Source organism: Crinia signifera, chromosome 1, assembly GCF_055691185.1.
Source record: "Crinia signifera chromosome 1, ASM5569118v1, whole genome shotgun sequence".
NCBI lineage: Eukaryota > Metazoa > Chordata > Amphibia > Anura > Myobatrachidae > Crinia > Crinia signifera.
The window spans coordinates 152,358,961-152,376,544 of NC_139217.1; the positions used below are offsets into that span (position 1 = coordinate 152,358,961).

At 46.8% G+C, this 17,584-nt stretch overlaps 1 protein-coding gene across 2 annotated transcripts in view; it reads right to left on the bottom strand.

Moving 5' to 3' along the window:
* Positions 1–426: 426 nt before the first annotated feature.
* COX18 (cytochrome c oxidase assembly factor COX18) overlaps positions 427–17,584 on the bottom strand; it is a 33,738-nt gene continuing 16,580 nt past the window's right edge. For both annotated transcript variants that reach the window (XM_083174692.1, XM_083174700.1), the window contains exons 4-7: positions 16,940–17,106; positions 13,358–13,479; positions 10,204–10,311; positions 427–607 (exon numbers count right to left, since the gene is read on the bottom strand). In XM_083174692.1, coding sequence (XP_083030818.1) covers positions 434–607; positions 10,204–10,311; positions 13,358–13,479; positions 16,940–17,106 — 571 coding nt within the window. In that variant the 3' untranslated portion in view covers positions 427–433. The remainder of the gene's footprint in view (positions 608–10,203; positions 10,312–13,357; positions 13,480–16,939; positions 17,107–17,584) is intronic.

A 17,584-nucleotide genomic window follows, 5' to 3' on the forward strand; every position in this document is an offset into this window, starting at 1 on the left:
TTTCCCCACTCACCAGCAGAACTCTCATAATTGGCTAAACAGGTCAGTCGTCAAAATTCAGGACTGCCTCACCAGAATCAGGACAAGTTGCAGAACATCCTGCTCTCTCCGTTCTATCCATTCCCTACTTGCAGCTGCTCTTGTCTTATGTCCACTTGATGATTGCCGGAATTCTGAAATATTTAGGAAAAAATAGGATAGGTAGCATTTCAGCCATAATGTTTAACCCACAGCACTCCCTACCCTCTTATACTGTAATCTCAATTAGATGGGCAATATATACCTCCTGTTCTATGTAGATAATTTGTCTCCTGATCCTATTTATTATAAAATAAGCAACACTGTTTTAAGCATGGGAAACAGCAAAAAAAAAAAAATAATAATTGAAAGGTTATTTTAGTACACAAATAATTGACACCAGTCAAATCACAGTTTATTTATTTGTAATGTATTTTGCTACAAATGCAGATAGTAAATCTTTGTAAGGAGTGTCAGAGTCAAATTTGGTGCGTGGAAGCCGGAAGAGACGGCGTACTGTAGGAGATCGGAGTAGGAGATTATGAACCAGGCCGACAGTACTGGATGAAGCCCAATAGAGCGCCATGCACTGCAGGAAACAAGAGAGGGATCTGTAAATATATATGTAAGTATATGTATGTGTGTGTCCTCATACATCTCTGCTGCATTCAAGCCCCTCTTGGCACAACAGGTTCAGTGACAATGTGATGCAACAAGGACACCTAGGAGACTGTGCTAATTCATTTGCGACACTTGTTTAGCTGTGTGCGGCTGAGTCTCTGATCCTGTATACGAAGTGCTATGTTGCAGCTGTCACTGCTTTTTTCCATGCCAAGTTCTATTGTGCTTCATACAAAGGCTCAGTCGCACAAAGATACCAAGATTTATGTTTTAACTGTTAAATATCTTTCTTCGAGGACGTCAGGGGCCAAAGGGATAACAGTGGGTAGAGAGTGAGGTTACGATCCAATTTAAGCACCAGAAAGGTTAAACTTCTGGCTGCTCACAGACAGCCCTGGCTCCTTCCCTCCTCTACCCCACCTCCTAGGCTAGCTACTCAGTTTTTCCCAAGCCAGGCAAGAGACAAGATAGAAGGAAGAGAAACCCATACAGAAACACATCCAACAAATATATGTGTGTGTGGTTTCTCAACAGAGAAACCGTAACTGTAACATGTGTAAGTACCCTCAACAGAGGAACTTTTAACTAAGTTCACTAAATGGAGGAACTATGAACTTCAATACCAATGAAGCAGGCGCGGCAGCAAGGGATCCCTGTGGCCCCTGATGTCCTCGAAGAAAGAGATTTAACAGGTAAGGCATACATCTCGGTTTCTTCTGCAGCAGACGTCAGGGGCCACAGGGATAACAGTGGGACGTCCTAAAGCAGTCACCTAAGGGTGGGGACGCACCTGGGCCACAGCAAGTGCACTCAGGCTAAATGCCGAGTCCTAACATAGAAACATAGAATTTGACAGCAGATAAGAACCACTTGGCCCATTTAGTCTGCCCCTTTTACCTCAAACCATATTTGATCCTTATTTTTTTGTAAGGATATCAATATGCCTATCCCAAGCATGTTTAAATTGTACTACTGTATTTGCCTCTACCACCTCTGATGGGAGGCTATTACACTTATCTACTACTCTTTCTGTGAAGTATTTCTTCCTCAAATATCCCCTAAATCTTTCTCCCTCTAGTTTCAGTGCATGTCCTCTTGTTCTGCTGCTCCTCTTCCTGTTAAGAGTGTCTCCCACCTGTACCTTGTTAAAGCCCTTGATATATTTGAAAGTTTCTATCATGTCCCCCCTTTCCCTTCTCTGCTCCAAAGTATACATATTAAGATATTTTAGTCTTTCCTGGTATGTTTTGTGATGTAGGCCATGCACCATTTTAGTTGCCCTTCTTTGTACAGTCTCTAATGTATTTATATCTTTCTGGAGATATGGCCTCCAGAACTGAACACAGTACTCTAGATGAGGTCGTACCAATTATAATGGCATTATTACTTCTTTCTTTCTACTGCTGATACCTCTACCTATGCAACTAAGCATTTAACTTGCCTTCTTCATCCTGTGAGGCAAACGTGTCAAATGGACAGAAGCGTAAGAAAGTATGAGGAGACAACCAAGTCGCCGCCTTGCAAAGTTGCTCTGCTGTTGCACCACCCCTAACAGCCCAAGACGTACCCACAGACCTCGTGGAATGAGCCCGGACACCCAGTGGAACCTGGAGGGAGGCGTCTAAGTAAGCTTGCTTGATAACAGACCTCAGCCACCGGGCAATTGTCTGCTTTGTAGCAGGCCAACCTCTCTTTTGAAATCCATAGAGGACAAAAAGACAATTAGACTTCCTAAGGGTTTTAGAATGCAAAGCATGTAACACATCGAGAAAACGCTGCTCAGGAGAGGCATAAGGCCTACGAAAGGCCAGGACCACTATCTCCTGGTTCATCTGAAACTTGGACACCACCTTGAGGAGGTGTGAAGGAATGGTTCGAAGAACCGCCCTATCAGAATGAAAAACCAGGACAGGAGACTGACAGGACAGAGCCAACAAATCAGACACCCTCGTGGCCAAAGCAATGGTCAACAGAAAAAAACGGTTTCCACGTAAGCCAGCATAGATCCACTGATCGCAAGAGTTCAAAAGGGGGCCCTGGAGGGCCTTGAGAACCAAAAAAATATCCCATGGAGCAACCGTTGGAACAAATGAAGGTTTGCGCAAGACCTCCTGCAAGAAAGTGCGGACATCCTGCAACAACGCCAACTGCCTGCAGAAGAGAATAGACAAGGCCGACACCTGCACCTTCAAGGAAGACAGTCGAAGACCAGCCTCCAAACCCTTTTTCAGAAAGGACAGAATCCGAGACAAACTGTAAGTCTTTGGATTAAACTGATGGGAACGACACCAGGAAAAGTAAGTCCGCCAGATGCAATGATAAGCACCAGCCGAAGAAGGCCTACGAGCCCTGAGCATAGTCAAAATCACCCATGAATTAAAGCCTTTAGATCTTAACAAGAAGGTCTCAATAGCCACCCCGTCAAAAGACAGCCGCTGCAGATCGGGATGGACCTTGTGTGAGCAAATCCGGCTACAGAGGTAGATGGATTGGAGGGACCACTAGCAGGGCCTGAAGATCCGAGAACCAGATCTGCCGGAGCCAATGTGGGGCCTCCAGGATCAACGTGCCCCCCTTCCGCCTTCAACTTGCGAATGACTCTGAGAAGGAGCGAGAAGGGGGGAAAGGCATACATGAGAGAGAATGGCCACGGGGCCGACAGAGCGTCTACTATCCATGCTCTTGGGGCTCGAGACCTGGACTCGTACAGGGTGACCTGGTGATTGTGGAGTGACGCCATCAAACCCACCTCCGGTCTGCCCCACCGGTCTAACAACATCTGGAATGCCTTCGGATGGAGGGCCATTCACCTGCATCCAGAGTCTGATGGCTCAAAAGTCCACTTCCCAATTGAGGACACCCAGAATAAAGATTGGCGACAAGGCGGGGATCTTGTTCTCTGCCAAGTGGAAGATATGGGAGGCCTCTGCCATGGCCGCCCGACTCCGAGTGCCACCCTGGTGGTTGATATAAGCCACCATTGTCGCATTGTCCAACTGGACCTGCACCAGGCGACCTCAAAGCCAAGGCTCCGCCTTGCAGGGAGCCAGCAGGACTGCCCCGTTCCAGAACGTTGATGGACAGTATGGATTCCTGTGATGTTCAAAGCCCCTGAAAGGATTTCTGACACAAGACCGCTCCCCAACTGTGGAGACTGGCATCCGTGGTGAGGAGTACACCGGTGGATCCAAAATGGCTGCCCTTCCATGAGGCTCTGATCTAGAAGCCACCAGGACAGGGAGATCCGTGCTGCAGATGACAAGACAATCAGGTGTGATCATAGATTGGAGTATGACCCAACCATTTTTTGAGAATTTCCCTTTGTAGGGGGCGAGAGTGGAACTGTGCATACTCTGCCATGTCAAAGGCCGACACCATGGAGCCCAGGACCCTCATACAGGCATGGATTGAGACACACATGAGGGAGAGGAGATGTTGAACACGGGACTGTAGAGCCTTGCGGCGTACCTCTGGCATGTAAATACGCCCATTGAACTGTGTCTAACAGAGTCACTAGGTGAACCATGGATTGGGCAGGCATCATGGAAGACTTGGGCCAGTTGATAACCCAGCCGTGGCGTTCCAGGACCTCTACGACCTTGGTCAAGTGAGCCTGGAGAACCTGAAGCGACTGTGCCAAGATCAACAGGTCGTCCAGATATGGAAGTATCCGGACACCCTGGTTCCGAAGAATACTGCCCATCACTGCCATGACCTTCCTAAACACCCGGAGTGCCGTGGCAAGGCCAAAAGGTAGAGCCTGAAACTGAAAATGACGGTCCTGCAGAGCAAACCTCAGAAACCGCCAGTGTTCCTGTTTGATGGGTATATGCAGATACGCATCCAGGATGTCGAGGATGCCATGTAGTCCCCTGGTTGTAATGCCAGAACAATGGACCGCAAGGTTTCCATCTTGAACTTTGGGACCCTGACAAATTTGTTGAGCCTCTTTAGATTTAGAATTGGACAGAAAGATCCATTGGGCTTCCGCACCAAGAAAAGTCTGGCATAAAAACCTGTGCCTCATTGAGACACCAGAACGGGAGCTATGACCCCTGCTGACAGTAGCTTCTGTATGGCCTGCTCTAGAGCTGTGTGCTTTTCCAAGTCCTTGGGAGAACTTGCGGAAAAGAACAAGCTTGGCGATCGACGGCAAAAAGTTATGGAGTAGCCTTGTGAGACAACCTCCCAAACCCACGCGTCTGTCGTGGATTCCAGCCAAACATCTGAAAACCGTAGCAGGCGACCCCCCACCCTGGGATCCTCCAGGTGGAGCGCTGCCCCGTCATGCAGAGGGCTTATCATCAGGCTTGGGGTCAGGGCATCTGGTGGCCCAGGGATGTTTTCCCTTGGCTTTGCGGACTGGGGCTGAGCCTTCGTGAACGACTGTTCCCTACCCCTGCACGATTTTGTCCAACTCTGATCCAAACAAAAAGGCACCTGTAAAAGGTAAAGCCTCAAGTGTTTGCTTGGAATCAGCATCTGCTTTCCAGGAGCAGAGCCACAGAGACTGTTGCGCTGCCACTGCCGAGGTGGACGCTCGTGAGGTAAGGGTGGCTGCATCTATTGTGTCCTCCCCCAAATATAGTGCAGCTTGATGCATGGTGTCAAGAATAGGTAACATGTCATCTGTACTACCCCATCTGCAATAATATTAGCAAGGGCAGAAATCCATCCCACCATGGCCTTAGCCACCCAGGCAGACGCCAGAGTAGGCAGCGCAACCGCTCCTGGAGGGAGCGTGTAAAACAAGGAATTTGGGACTTACCGATAATTCCCTTTCTCCGAGGCAGCAGGGGACACTGCAGTAATGACGTATGAGATAGAGTGGGTGCATTGGAGGAGTCGGCACTTAAGTGAAAACTTTGTCTGTGGCTGGCTCCTGCCCCCTCTATCTCCACCCATACCTCAGTCTTAGAAAAACCGTGTCCGAGAGAGGAGGGGGACAGGCAAAGACATGACCACAGACCAGAAATAAAGGACAGTAAATAAGAACATGAACAAAAACCAATCATCATTCAACCAGAATAGATATAGTAAAAGATACTCTGCTACAGTCAGGACTAAGCAGAACTACTGCACAAACATGGCAGGAAACTAAGCGCTGGGAGGGCGTGCAGTGTCCCCTGCTGCCTCGGAGAAAGGGAATTATCGGTAAGTACCAAATTCCTTGTTTCTCCTACAGCAGCAGGGGACACTGCAGTAATGACGTATGAGATAATACCAAAGCTACTACAACCGGGAGGGTGAGCGCTGAGGATCCTGTAAGACAGATCTGCCGAAAGAAGAATCTTCTCTGGCGAATCTGTCAAACTTGTAAAATTTTGCGAAGGTGTTGGAGCCTGCCCAAGTGGCAGCTTTACAAACCTGTGTTAAAGAAACTCCCCTGGCAGCCGCCCAGGAAGTACTGACCGATCTAGTAGAGTGGGCAGATATATGAGAGGGTGCCTGTAGGTGAGCTCTTGCGTAAGCCTCCTTAATTGTAAGGCACAACCACCTGGCCAGAGTCTGTTTTGAGGCTGGCCATCCCCTCTTGTCTGCCCCATACAACACAAACAAGGTCTCAGTCTTTCGAAAAGAAGCAGTTCTTTCCACATAGATGTGTAAGGCCCTTACAACATTCAAAGTTTCTGAAGACCCCGATAAGACCGGAACCACAATGGGCTGGTTCACGTGGAACTTGGAAACCACTTTAGGAAGGAACTTAGGTTGAGTTCTAAGTTCCGCACGATCTCTGTGAAAAATCAGGAAAGGGAGCGACATAGCAAAGCTCCCAATTCTGACACCCTTCTGGCCGAAGCCAGAGCAAGTAGCATAACAGTTTTCCACGTCAACCATTTGATGTCCACCGAGCCAAGAGGCTCAAAAAGGTCGGACTTCAGAAACTCCAACAGAAGACCCAAATCCCATGGTTCGGACGGTGGAACAAAGGGAGACTGCAGATGTAAAGCCCCCTTAAGAAATGTTTGCACTTCAGGAATAAGTGCAAATTTTTTGTTGAAGAATACCGATAAGGCAGAAATTTGGACCTTAATAGACCCAAACGAAACCCTTATCCAAACCCGATTGGAGAAATTCTAAGAGGCGAGGAAGTTGAAAAACTGCTCTCTCCACCTTTTTCATCTGACACCATGCCACGATAGACTTCCAGATACGATGATAATAATTTGAAGTCACCTCCTTACTAGCCTTGAGCATGGTGGGGACTACTGCAACAGGAATACCCCGCCGTTTTAACAAATCGGCCTCAACAGCCACGCCGTCAAATGTAGCTGCGTCAAGCCGGGGTAGGCAAATGGTCCTTGCTCCAGTAGATCTTCCCTGAGTGGGAGACGCCAAGGGACGTCGGCCTGGAGGAGCTTCAGGTCCGAGTACCACGCCCTTCTTGGCCAGTTCGGGGCTATCAATATCACCGAAGCGGACCCTCCTTTTATCCATTTAAGTACCTGTGCTAACAAGGGAAAGGGAGGGAAGATGTAAATGAGGTCGAAATCCCAAGGGATTGACAACGCATCCACAGCCAGAGCTGCTGGATCCCTCGACCTGGCACAGTATAAGGGAAGACGATGATTTAGTCTGGAGGCCATCATGTCGATCTGGGGAGTACCCCACCGACGTGTGATGAGCTCGAAGACCTCCGGATTTAAGGCCCATTCGCCTGGATGGAAATCCTGGCGACTTAGATAATCCGCTTGCCAGTTTTCCACCCCCGGAAGGAACACTGCAGTGAAGTTGGGCGCATAAGCCTCTGCCCATTGTAAGATTGGGCGAACCTCCTTCATCGCTGCTCTGCTCTTCGTCCCTCCCTGGCGGTTTATATATGCAACCGCGGTCGCATTGTCCGATTGGATCATTATCGGCAAACCCTTGAGCAGTTCGTGGGCCTGATAAAGGGCTAGTCTGATGGCTCTGAGTTCCAGGATGTTGATCGATAGCCTCGATTCCTGGACCGACCAACGGCCTTGAAAAGTGTAGTTCTGTGTTACAGCCCCTCAGCCTCTCAGGCTGGCGTCCGTCGTGACAATAGTCCAAGTGCAGGGTACGAAGCTGCAGCCCCTCAAGAGATGAGACGTTGTTAACCACCAGTTTAGAGACTGACGAGCTTCCCTTGACAGCAAAATCCTTCTGTGGATATGTAAGTGGGATCCTGACCACTGGGACAGGAGGTTTTCCTGGAAGGTTCTTGTGTGAAAACGACCATATGGCAGAGCCTCGAATGAGGCTACCATCAACCCCAGTAAGCGAGTGCAGGTGTGTGCTGATACTCTGCGGGTAGATAAAACCAGTCGAACCATTTTTTGAATGGCTCTCACCTTCTCCAAGTAAAGCAAGACGGTCCCATTTCTGTGTCCAAAATGAGGCCTAGGAACTTGAGCTTCCTGGATGGTGTTAACTGTGACTTTTTGAAATTTAGAATCCAACCATGGTGTACCAGAAATTTGCAAGTAACCATGGCGCTTTCCACCAGTTTCTCCAGACTTGGCGCCTTGATGAGCAAATCGTCGAGATACGGAATGATTGTTATGCCTTGGATTCTGAGCGCTGCAATCATGCATGCCATTATTTTTGTAAAGACTCTGGGGGCCGAGGATAGGCCAAATGGAAGAGCCCGAAACTGGTAGTGGCAATCGCCTATTGCAAACCTCTAGAAACACTGATGCGGCTCCCAGATTGGAACGTGTAGGTAAGCATATTTTATGTCTAATGACATCAAAAATTCTCCCCTTAATAGAGACGCTACCACGGACCGAATGGACTCCATCTTGAACCACTGGTAGGAAACGTGTAGGTTTAAGTCCTTTAGGTTTAAAATTGGGCGCACTGAGCCATCCGGCTTGGGCACTACAAAGACGCTTGAATAAAAACCTCTGCCCCGCTGTGGTGCAGGAACCGGGAGTACAACTTTTGCGTCTAAAAGATCCTGGATGGTGCATGGTGGGGACTGTCGCAAAGGGCCTGTCTTGCTTCCAACTGCTTTGGAAGTGCCATCGGGAAGAATCTTGAAGGGGGAAGAGACGCGAACTGCAGTTTGTAACCATGGGAAATTATATTTAGTACCCATGCATTGAAACAAATAAAAAATGAAATAAAAACCTAATCTCCCTGAGAAGACTTTGCCCAGGAGACCGACTCCTCCGGGCACTTTTTCTAAGACTGAGGTCTGGGTGGAGATAGAGGGGGGAGGAGCCAGTCACAGGCAAAGTTTTCACTTAAGTGCCGACTCCTCCAATGCACCCACTCTATCTCATACGTCATTACTGCAGTGTCCTCTGCTGCTGTAGGAGAAAGGAATGAAACCGTTTACTTCCTATTTGGCAATATCCAGGCTTCCCCGAGTCCGCTTGGGATGCTTAAAGGATGGGTCAAAAGACTAAGGGGGTTCAGAGGTGTTGTGTAAATTTAAGACGTCTCTGACCGCAGTTACCAGTGCCCCCACATCGACGCGTGCTCCGGTGTCGGTCTTTGGAGCTTTATCAGCATCTCCATCGACCCTGTCATCAACCAGTTGTCCCTCCTCCTCATCGGTGTCATCTGTATCAGTGTCCTAATGGAGGAGAGTTTTAGTGGATGTCCGGATGCCCCGAACCGAGTCTGCCAACGCACGTGCCCAGACAGGCTCCTCGGGGGGAGACACACGCTTGAGACTCGGATGGACCCGGCTGCAGGGGCGATGCAGAAGAGAGCTTGTCTATTAACTGCGACATCACCTGGGTAAGCTGGGCCCAGGCAGGGTCCTGAGAGGAAGCTGCCACAGGGGTCTGGGCATGCGTCTTTATACATTGTAAGCATAACCCCTCCACAAGCTTGGGGACACCCGCCTTGCAACACGTGCAGGACACCAATATAGGGGCCCATGTGTCATCACCACTGTCCTGACATTGTACAAGAGCTAGCTGTAACAATTAACACAATATAGTCTGACAGGCAGTGATAGTGTTAAAACAGTAGGAGACACAGCACACATAAAAAGGCATACATTGCAAATAAAAATCTGGCATTGGGCTCCGCAAATACTATGACCGGCAGGAACATAAATGACTGTAACCTGTTATCCTTGAAGGAGAGCTGCTGCCCTGTCACTGACCATGTCAGTGTAAAAATAAGAAAAAATAAATAAAGTTTAAAAATGAAGTAAGGCAGCCCCTATCTAAAGTGCGTGTTGGCTCCTGCCAGAACAACTAAAACTGAGTAGCTAGCCTATGAGGTGGGGTAGAGGAGGGGAGGAGCCAGGGCTGTCTGTGAGCAGCCAGAAGTTTAACCTTTCTGGTGCTGGAATTGGATCGTGACCTCACTCTCTACCGACTGTTATCCCTGTGGCCCCTGACATCTGCCTCAGAAGAAATACTAAAGCCGCATATCAAATTAAGTACTACGGTCTCCAGGTACATCCTAGAAAAGACTAGACTCGTGGTGCGATAGTAGCATTGCAAAGATCCTGCCGGCTCACTCACACAACTCCTGCTGCGTGGCGTATTGGGACTAGATGTATGAGCGCACACCTGTACATTCCCCAGTGCACGTTAATAAATACAGAAAGCATGGACACAATAGGCAGGTACTTACTGAGGGAACACTGGCCGCGATCGGGATCATAACAACAGAAACTACACGTATGATGTTGGTTACATATTTTGTAAATCTGGATATTTCGGTTTTCCGTAATGCAAATATCTGTTTGGAAGTGGTAAAAGTTATATTTAGAAAGGAACATAGCTGAATTTGACAAAGTTACTGGAATTCAGTAAAACATTAATAATGTTACTCTATAGGTATCCATACATACAGAGATATCAACAGCTAATGTGCTAAAGTCTGTACAATTCTGAGTAGTGCACATGTCCAAGTAGACATAGTGACCAAAATCCCATGCAACGTAAATTAGTGAACAGTAGGGAGAATCCAGTCAATCCTTACATTAGTCTATGTGGCACATCCAATACTTCTCATCAGTGGGTGCAAACTTTCACAAATGTCATATTTTTAAACAAACACACACTTTTTGGTGAAAATATACCATCACCCCTGGAAATCAAAGTTCACAGCAGAGTCTGACCATTACAGCGTAGTTACTTTTCTATCCATGACTTTGCCTAACAAAGGACTGCAGTCACTTCACCACTATATGTGTGTGTGTGTGTGTGTGTGTGTGTGTGTGTGTGTGTGTGTGTGTGTGTGTGTGTGTGTGTGCGCACTGTTTGAATTTTGGGCTGCAGTGAGACTCCACCTCTGCAACTATTGGCCAGTAAACCTCTCTCATGTCCCATTGACTGGTCTCACGCAGTGTATGGCCAGCTTAAGGCAAAAGGGAAAGACAGATTGTGTGCGTGTATTATCTCAGTATAAAATAATACTTTAAAATGCCATTAACTTTACAGTTAGGCTGAACTTACTAAGTATGAACTTGAAGCTGTATAACAGATATTGGAGGGTTTTCAATCTGTGCTACTATTTTTGTCGGCGGAAATAGCGGCAGTCACCTATTAAGTGCTGCCAGTACGATAGCATTAAAGGCTGTCAGATCCAAGTTTTTTTTAAAAGTTGGATCGGTTTGGTCTTAAACGACTGCGGATTGCTGAATTCACGGCCGTTTTTCAACATTCCGCTGGCATCTTGGCAGTGGTGTAGCTAGGTGCCACGGCGCCCGGTGCAAGGGCATGTTTCGCGCCCCCAATTTGTAGTAGGTGAGGCTCCTGCACAGTGAAAAGTGGACATGGACCAACATTATACCACACACACCGTAATGCCCATTGCACATTTTAGTGAACTTTGTAATTCCAATTACACATAAGCCCACACATGATGCCCATGACATACTATATAACACTCCGCAATGCCCATGACATACTATATAACACTCCGCAATGCCCATGACATACTATATATCTCCGCAAAGCCCATGACATACTATATAACACTCCGTAATGCCCATGACATACTATATAACACTCTGCAATGCCCATGACATACTATATAACACTCCACAATGCCCATTACATACTATATAACACACCATAATGCCCATTACACATTTGACACAAAAGTGCCACTTACCTACATGCTCGATGCCAAGGGGCTTCATGCTCGATGCCAAGGGGGACTGAATTTGCTCATTGCCAAGGGGGACAGAACTGTGCAGCAGCCCACTCCCCGCCGATATTTTCAATTCAATGCACCGCCAGTAGTGTGCAGCTGGGAGGAAGGGAGCGGTAGTGTGCAGCAGGGAGGGAGGGTGGGAGCGGTAGTGTGCAGCAGTGTGGGTGCAGAAGGGTGGGCGCAGTAGAGTGCAGCAGGGTGAGGGCAGTAGGGTGCAGCAGGGTGGGGGGGTGATGGCAGTAGGGTGTGGGAGGGTGGGTGCAGCAGGGTGGGAGGGTGGGTGCAGTAGTGTGCAGCAGGGTGGGAGGGTGGGTGCAGTATTGCAGTAGGGTGGGTGCAGTAGGAAGGGTGGGTGCAGTTGCAGTAGGGAGGGTGGGTGACTGAAGTAGGGTGGGTGGGTGACTGCAGTAGGGTGGGTGGGTGACTGCAGGAGGGTGAGTGAGTGACTGCAGGAGGGTGGGTGGGTGACTGCAGGGGGTGGGAGGGTGAGTGCAGGGGGTGGGAGGGTGAGTGACTGCAGGGGGGTGGGAGGTTGGCTGACTGCAGTTTGACTGCAGGTGGGTGGGTGGCTGAAGGAGGGTGGGTTTGACTGCAGGTGGGTGGGTGACTGCAGGTGGGTTTGACTGCAGGAGGGTGGGTGACTGCAGGAGGGTGGGTGCAGTTGCAGTAGGGAGGGAGGGAGGGAGTACACCTACATAGCCAGCCGCTCACCTCCCCCCTACCAGTGTGCGTCCTGTCCTGTCCCCCGCTCCCTGCTGTGTCTGGGAGACGGAGAGAGACGTGCACTGCTGCTATCATGTAAAATTCATATCTTCCGCGCTGGACCGCTAGCCAATTGGCGCTCGCGGTCCAGCAACCACCAGTTAATTGGCTCCTGGACCGCAAGCGCCCATTGGCTAGCGGTCCAGCGTGAGAAGTATATAACTATATAACTCCGGAACTCGGACACAGCGGGCAGGGGAGCGGGGGAACGGGCGAGCGGGGGAACGGGCGAGCGAGCTGGCTGTACCGGTGCCAGCACAGCTCCGGCACCATGCTATCTTCCGGCGCCTGGAGCGTGTGTTCCACCAGCTCCGCCGCCGCTACGCCTCTGCGTCTTGGCGGTTTCCACAGACTTTCCGACACTCGAATGCTGGGACATTGATAGAAACGGCCCGGGATTCTGACTGCTGGGACATTCCCACAGTCGGAATCCTGGATTGAATGCCCCCCCCCCCATTATGTTTTATGCTACAATATAACAGTGTACTTCTTGCTAATGATTATTCTCTATTAAAAAAAGAACATGAAAAGGAAACTGTACTCCAAACAAACAAGCTAAATACATGAACTTTTTCTTTCATACAGAGGCAAATGTGACACCTTCCTGCAGACGTTTTAACACAATGTCTACAATCACTATTATGTGCTGTATTAGCAAATGACTTCTGTATTCTGCTAGGCCACTGACACTTTTAGTCATCATCATAAGTATTTGCCGAAAGCATAATATTACATTAGAGAGCACTCGGGACAATGAACAATATTCATAATGACACAACCCCTATTTATATTAGTTATACAATACCCACATGTATAAGACAGTCGACATGGGTAAATCGCAATAAAATAACAAGCTGTGTACCTCTACCAGCAGCAAGTTGATCAAACCCAAATACACTGGAAGAATCCAAGTATGATCCGGCATTGCAAGGTCAGAGAACCATAGTGCACCACCGTCCTGTAGCTGCCTGTGGATTGCTTCTCCTGAAACACATACACAGTTACACATGTGTGCTGTCATTTACATGTCATGCCGAGAGAAAAAAACAACAAGAGATCAGAAATAATGGAACAGACACCCACCCCCATTTATCCTGCACAAAATGAAAAATATTCAGAGGTAACAATGGACTCTTTTTAAGTGAAAAACAAGATTTGAGTATCAGCATCCATAATGAAAGGTATCCATCCTATATGTTGACAGTGTTTAGGTGATCAATAGGTCGACCACTATTGGTCAACAAGCTGACACATGAAAAAGGTAGACATGGTCTAGTTCGACATTGACAAAAGGATGACGCAAGCAAAATGTTGACTTATGAAAAACTTGCGTCGACTATTGATGTTTGTTTTTTAAACTAACTTGTTCTTACTTCACATTCCAAGTGGGCATAGAGGGAGAATATAATAGTGTGCCGAGCGCAGCGAGCCATGCCAGGGGACAAGGTACAATAATACGGTGTCCATGGCGACCATCGTTGACATAACCACCAAAAAACCTGTGAAAAACTTATGTCAACCTTTGCCTGTGACAAACATTTCCATGTCATCCCTTTTGCTTGTGTCGACCTTTTGCCAATGTCACCCTAGACCATGTTGACTTTTTCATGTGTTAAACTACTGCCTGTCGATCAATAGTGGTCCACCTATTGACTGTCAACCTAGACACTGTCGACCTAATAATCCACACCCATGATGAAAGCATTACCTATTATTTACCAATTAGTCACTTTTGTAGAGGGACAGATTATCATTAGAATTCCACATTCTTGCTTATTACTTTTCATTGTTACTCATGTCTTTAATGGCTAATCATTTTTATTGGTTTGTATGAAACAGGCTGGCTGCATAAAGACAGCCAGAGCAGGAATACTTGGGAAACTGCTGAACATATATAGAGTAAAACCTCCACCTAGTGGCTGCAGTGCTGGGCCAAATGCAATGTGATTTTTTTGGGGCCAAAATCGCACATTTATCGATCGCACATGTAGTATTGTGTGATTGGTGGTGAAAATCACACATTTTGCTGTGAATAATAAATCACACTTAAAAAATTGAATCCAAATGTTTTCTCATTTTTCAAAATCGCAAAAGTAATAGGGTGCGATCCTAAACATGACCAAAAATCACAAGGAAAATAGACCTACTTCTGGCAGATGAGTTTGACAGAACCATGCACAGGTCAATGAGATCTGTACATGGCTCTGGTCAAAAAAAGTGTATAAAAGTTCCCTCCCTGGGCATAACCAGCAGTGGGCTCTTTGAGCTGGTCCTGGTTTCTCAAATACAGGAGAAAAAAAATTGGTGGGGTTCCCCACGTATTTAAGAAACCAGCACTGGCTCTTGGACTCACACAAGTGTCAGCTGCTTGAATGTTCAGCAAAACAGGTAAAAAATGTTAATCTCTTCTCTCCAGATGTAATGAGCATGTGATTAATGTGACCAGAATAAGTTGGCTGCAGTCAGCAGCAAAGGTCTGAAAAAAGAGACAGATGCCTACATTATAACCCATCCAAAACCATTGGGATTATAAAATCATTTGGTGAAGGTATCGAGGGGGATGACTACACCAATAATGGAGCTCATCTAATTGCGCCTCCTTCATTTGTGTCCATATAGACCAGGGGTCAGTGAACTTTTTTTTACCTTTTACCTCAATATATGTTTAGATACGCTGACATTACCCCTTGATTTGAAAGGAAGGAAATCATATAATTGTAATACACACTGTACCCTCAGAAATTGATGATATATCCTACTAGTACGGTACTTAGACTGGCAGCTGATGATTATGATGATTCATCAATGGCTGCCAGGCTGTGTGGTATAGCCATTGATAATGTGACTTCCAGGCAAGTACTAGTGTCAGTATTTTAAGATGATATAGTGTCTGTGCAGAGATGGGTGTACCTTGCCAGGAGCCTATAACCAGGCAAAGAAACTCATTGCTGCATCGGCAGTACAGACTGCACGCTGCCGAGATGCCGCAGAAACAAGTCAACTTTGAAGAAGTGGGCGGACTTGGAGGTGGGGCTTAGCTTAGCTGCTCTGTCATTATTTGTAGAATCCAGAGCCAATGCATGCTTTCTTCTGTGCTTCTTATATGGGAAGAACTGTATGCATTTATTATATTATTATACACCGACACATACTAAGAAATATACAGAAAATATAGAATATTAACTATCAACATATTTACACCTACATATATGCGGAAGCCATTGTATACTTCCTAGACTTGCATTCTTTGACTACTGTACACTGGAACAAAGATCATTGCCAATTGCTTTCTAAGGTATAGTACAGAGTTCATGCTTAGTAAATAATAAACCAAAAATACCATTAGTAAAAAATAAAAAAAGATTCTATTTAAAGACATAAATGTTATCTATTGTGAGCATGAAAAGGCATGTGTGTCTTTATGATGGCTTTTTTCATAAAAATATAGCATAATACCATATACTTGTGATCCAAAGCAGCAGTGTAGGGGTTAATAATTCATCTGACTTAAATGAATGGAGAGGTGGAACTGAGCCTGTATGGTGATCAGCTCCTTGACATATGCAATGAGCTGGCCAATACAAAGGGGGGTATTCAATGTCAGGGGCATGGCTGTCGAGCTAGCTCAACAGCCGTGCCCCTGTCCCGTTATCGCTTTGCTCAATTGGAGCTTGGCAGTCGGGATTCAATGTCCCGGCCTACGAGCGGCGAAAAGGGGGCGTGGCCGCGAGCTGAGGCCGGAAATAGTCGAGCTCTGGACTGGTATCTCGACTATTTCCGGCTTTTCTCAGCAGAACCAGCCCGACAGCTTGTGATGTCGGGCTCGTTCTGCCGAGAACCCCTGTTCAATGCTGTCGCGGAAGATAACATTAAATAGGGCACCGCAGCCATTTCCCCCCGTCGGGAGATGGCTGCGGGAGCACAACAGACATTGATTACCAAAACACAAGATAGAAACGGCTTGATGTTCTGCGGCTCTTTAACCTTGCAGCTCGGAATTCACACTGGGTTGCCAAACCAAGACACAATCACTACCAGAAATAGTGTGATCCAACAGGGCGCTACCAGACAGGGGTGACCAATATCAGGTTTATAGCTTACACCGGGAGAAAAAAAACTGATATTGGTCACCCCTGTCTGGTAGCGCCCTGTTGGATCACACTATTTCTGGTAGACATTGAATACCCCCTGTCACGGAACAATGGAGTGAACAGCTGAAATCAGGAACTGCCTGACAGGAGAGCAGCACAGTAGAATGCTGAATGTAAAGAGAATAGAGATGACCTGGACAAAGTATGTGGCCGAGAGATTAGGACTGAGGTAAACTTAAAAGGATGTGATGGGAACATGAATCAGAGGGAAAGAACCAGAGTGTAATGTGTACTAGTTAAACACAATATAATTTACCCCTCACGGTGAATTATTTGTTAAGTATATAATGTACCTGGGGATGAGCCACTTCCATTAAAGCTAAAATTCCTCAATGCTAGAGAAATAAAAATCCACATTGGAATTTGGATCCACATAATTAAGCTGGCCTTAAATGGATGAATATTGTCTCGCACATACAGCTCATTTACAATCCTCTTCGTGTTTTTACGGAAATGAAACCTGTTTTTAAACGAAGAAAAACATAATTATCAACGGTTTGTCAAAGTCGTTGGTGGCCAATACACTTAACTGTGGACAGCATTTATGCCTGTGCCTAACATTTATATAAATTATTATATATATAAGTACCTCATCATTTCCCAATTCATTAGACTTAAGCCATTAGGACTTAGACAAAAACTGAGTTTACCTACTTCCTTCTTATTCTTTTAAAAACACCATTATCCCCTATTATATGGGCCTTCAACCTGTGGCCCTCCAGATGTTGTGAAACTACATGTCCCAGCATGCATTGCCACATTTTTTTCCTATAAGAGCATGCCAAAACGGTCAGGGCATGCTGGGACATGTAGTTCCACAACATCTGGAGGGCCGTAGGTTGAAGACCCATGCCATGAGATAGGTTATCCTCTCTTTCTTTAGCCACATTCGATTATTTTATACCATTAGCACAAAATGTCAGTAAGTAGTTGAAGTA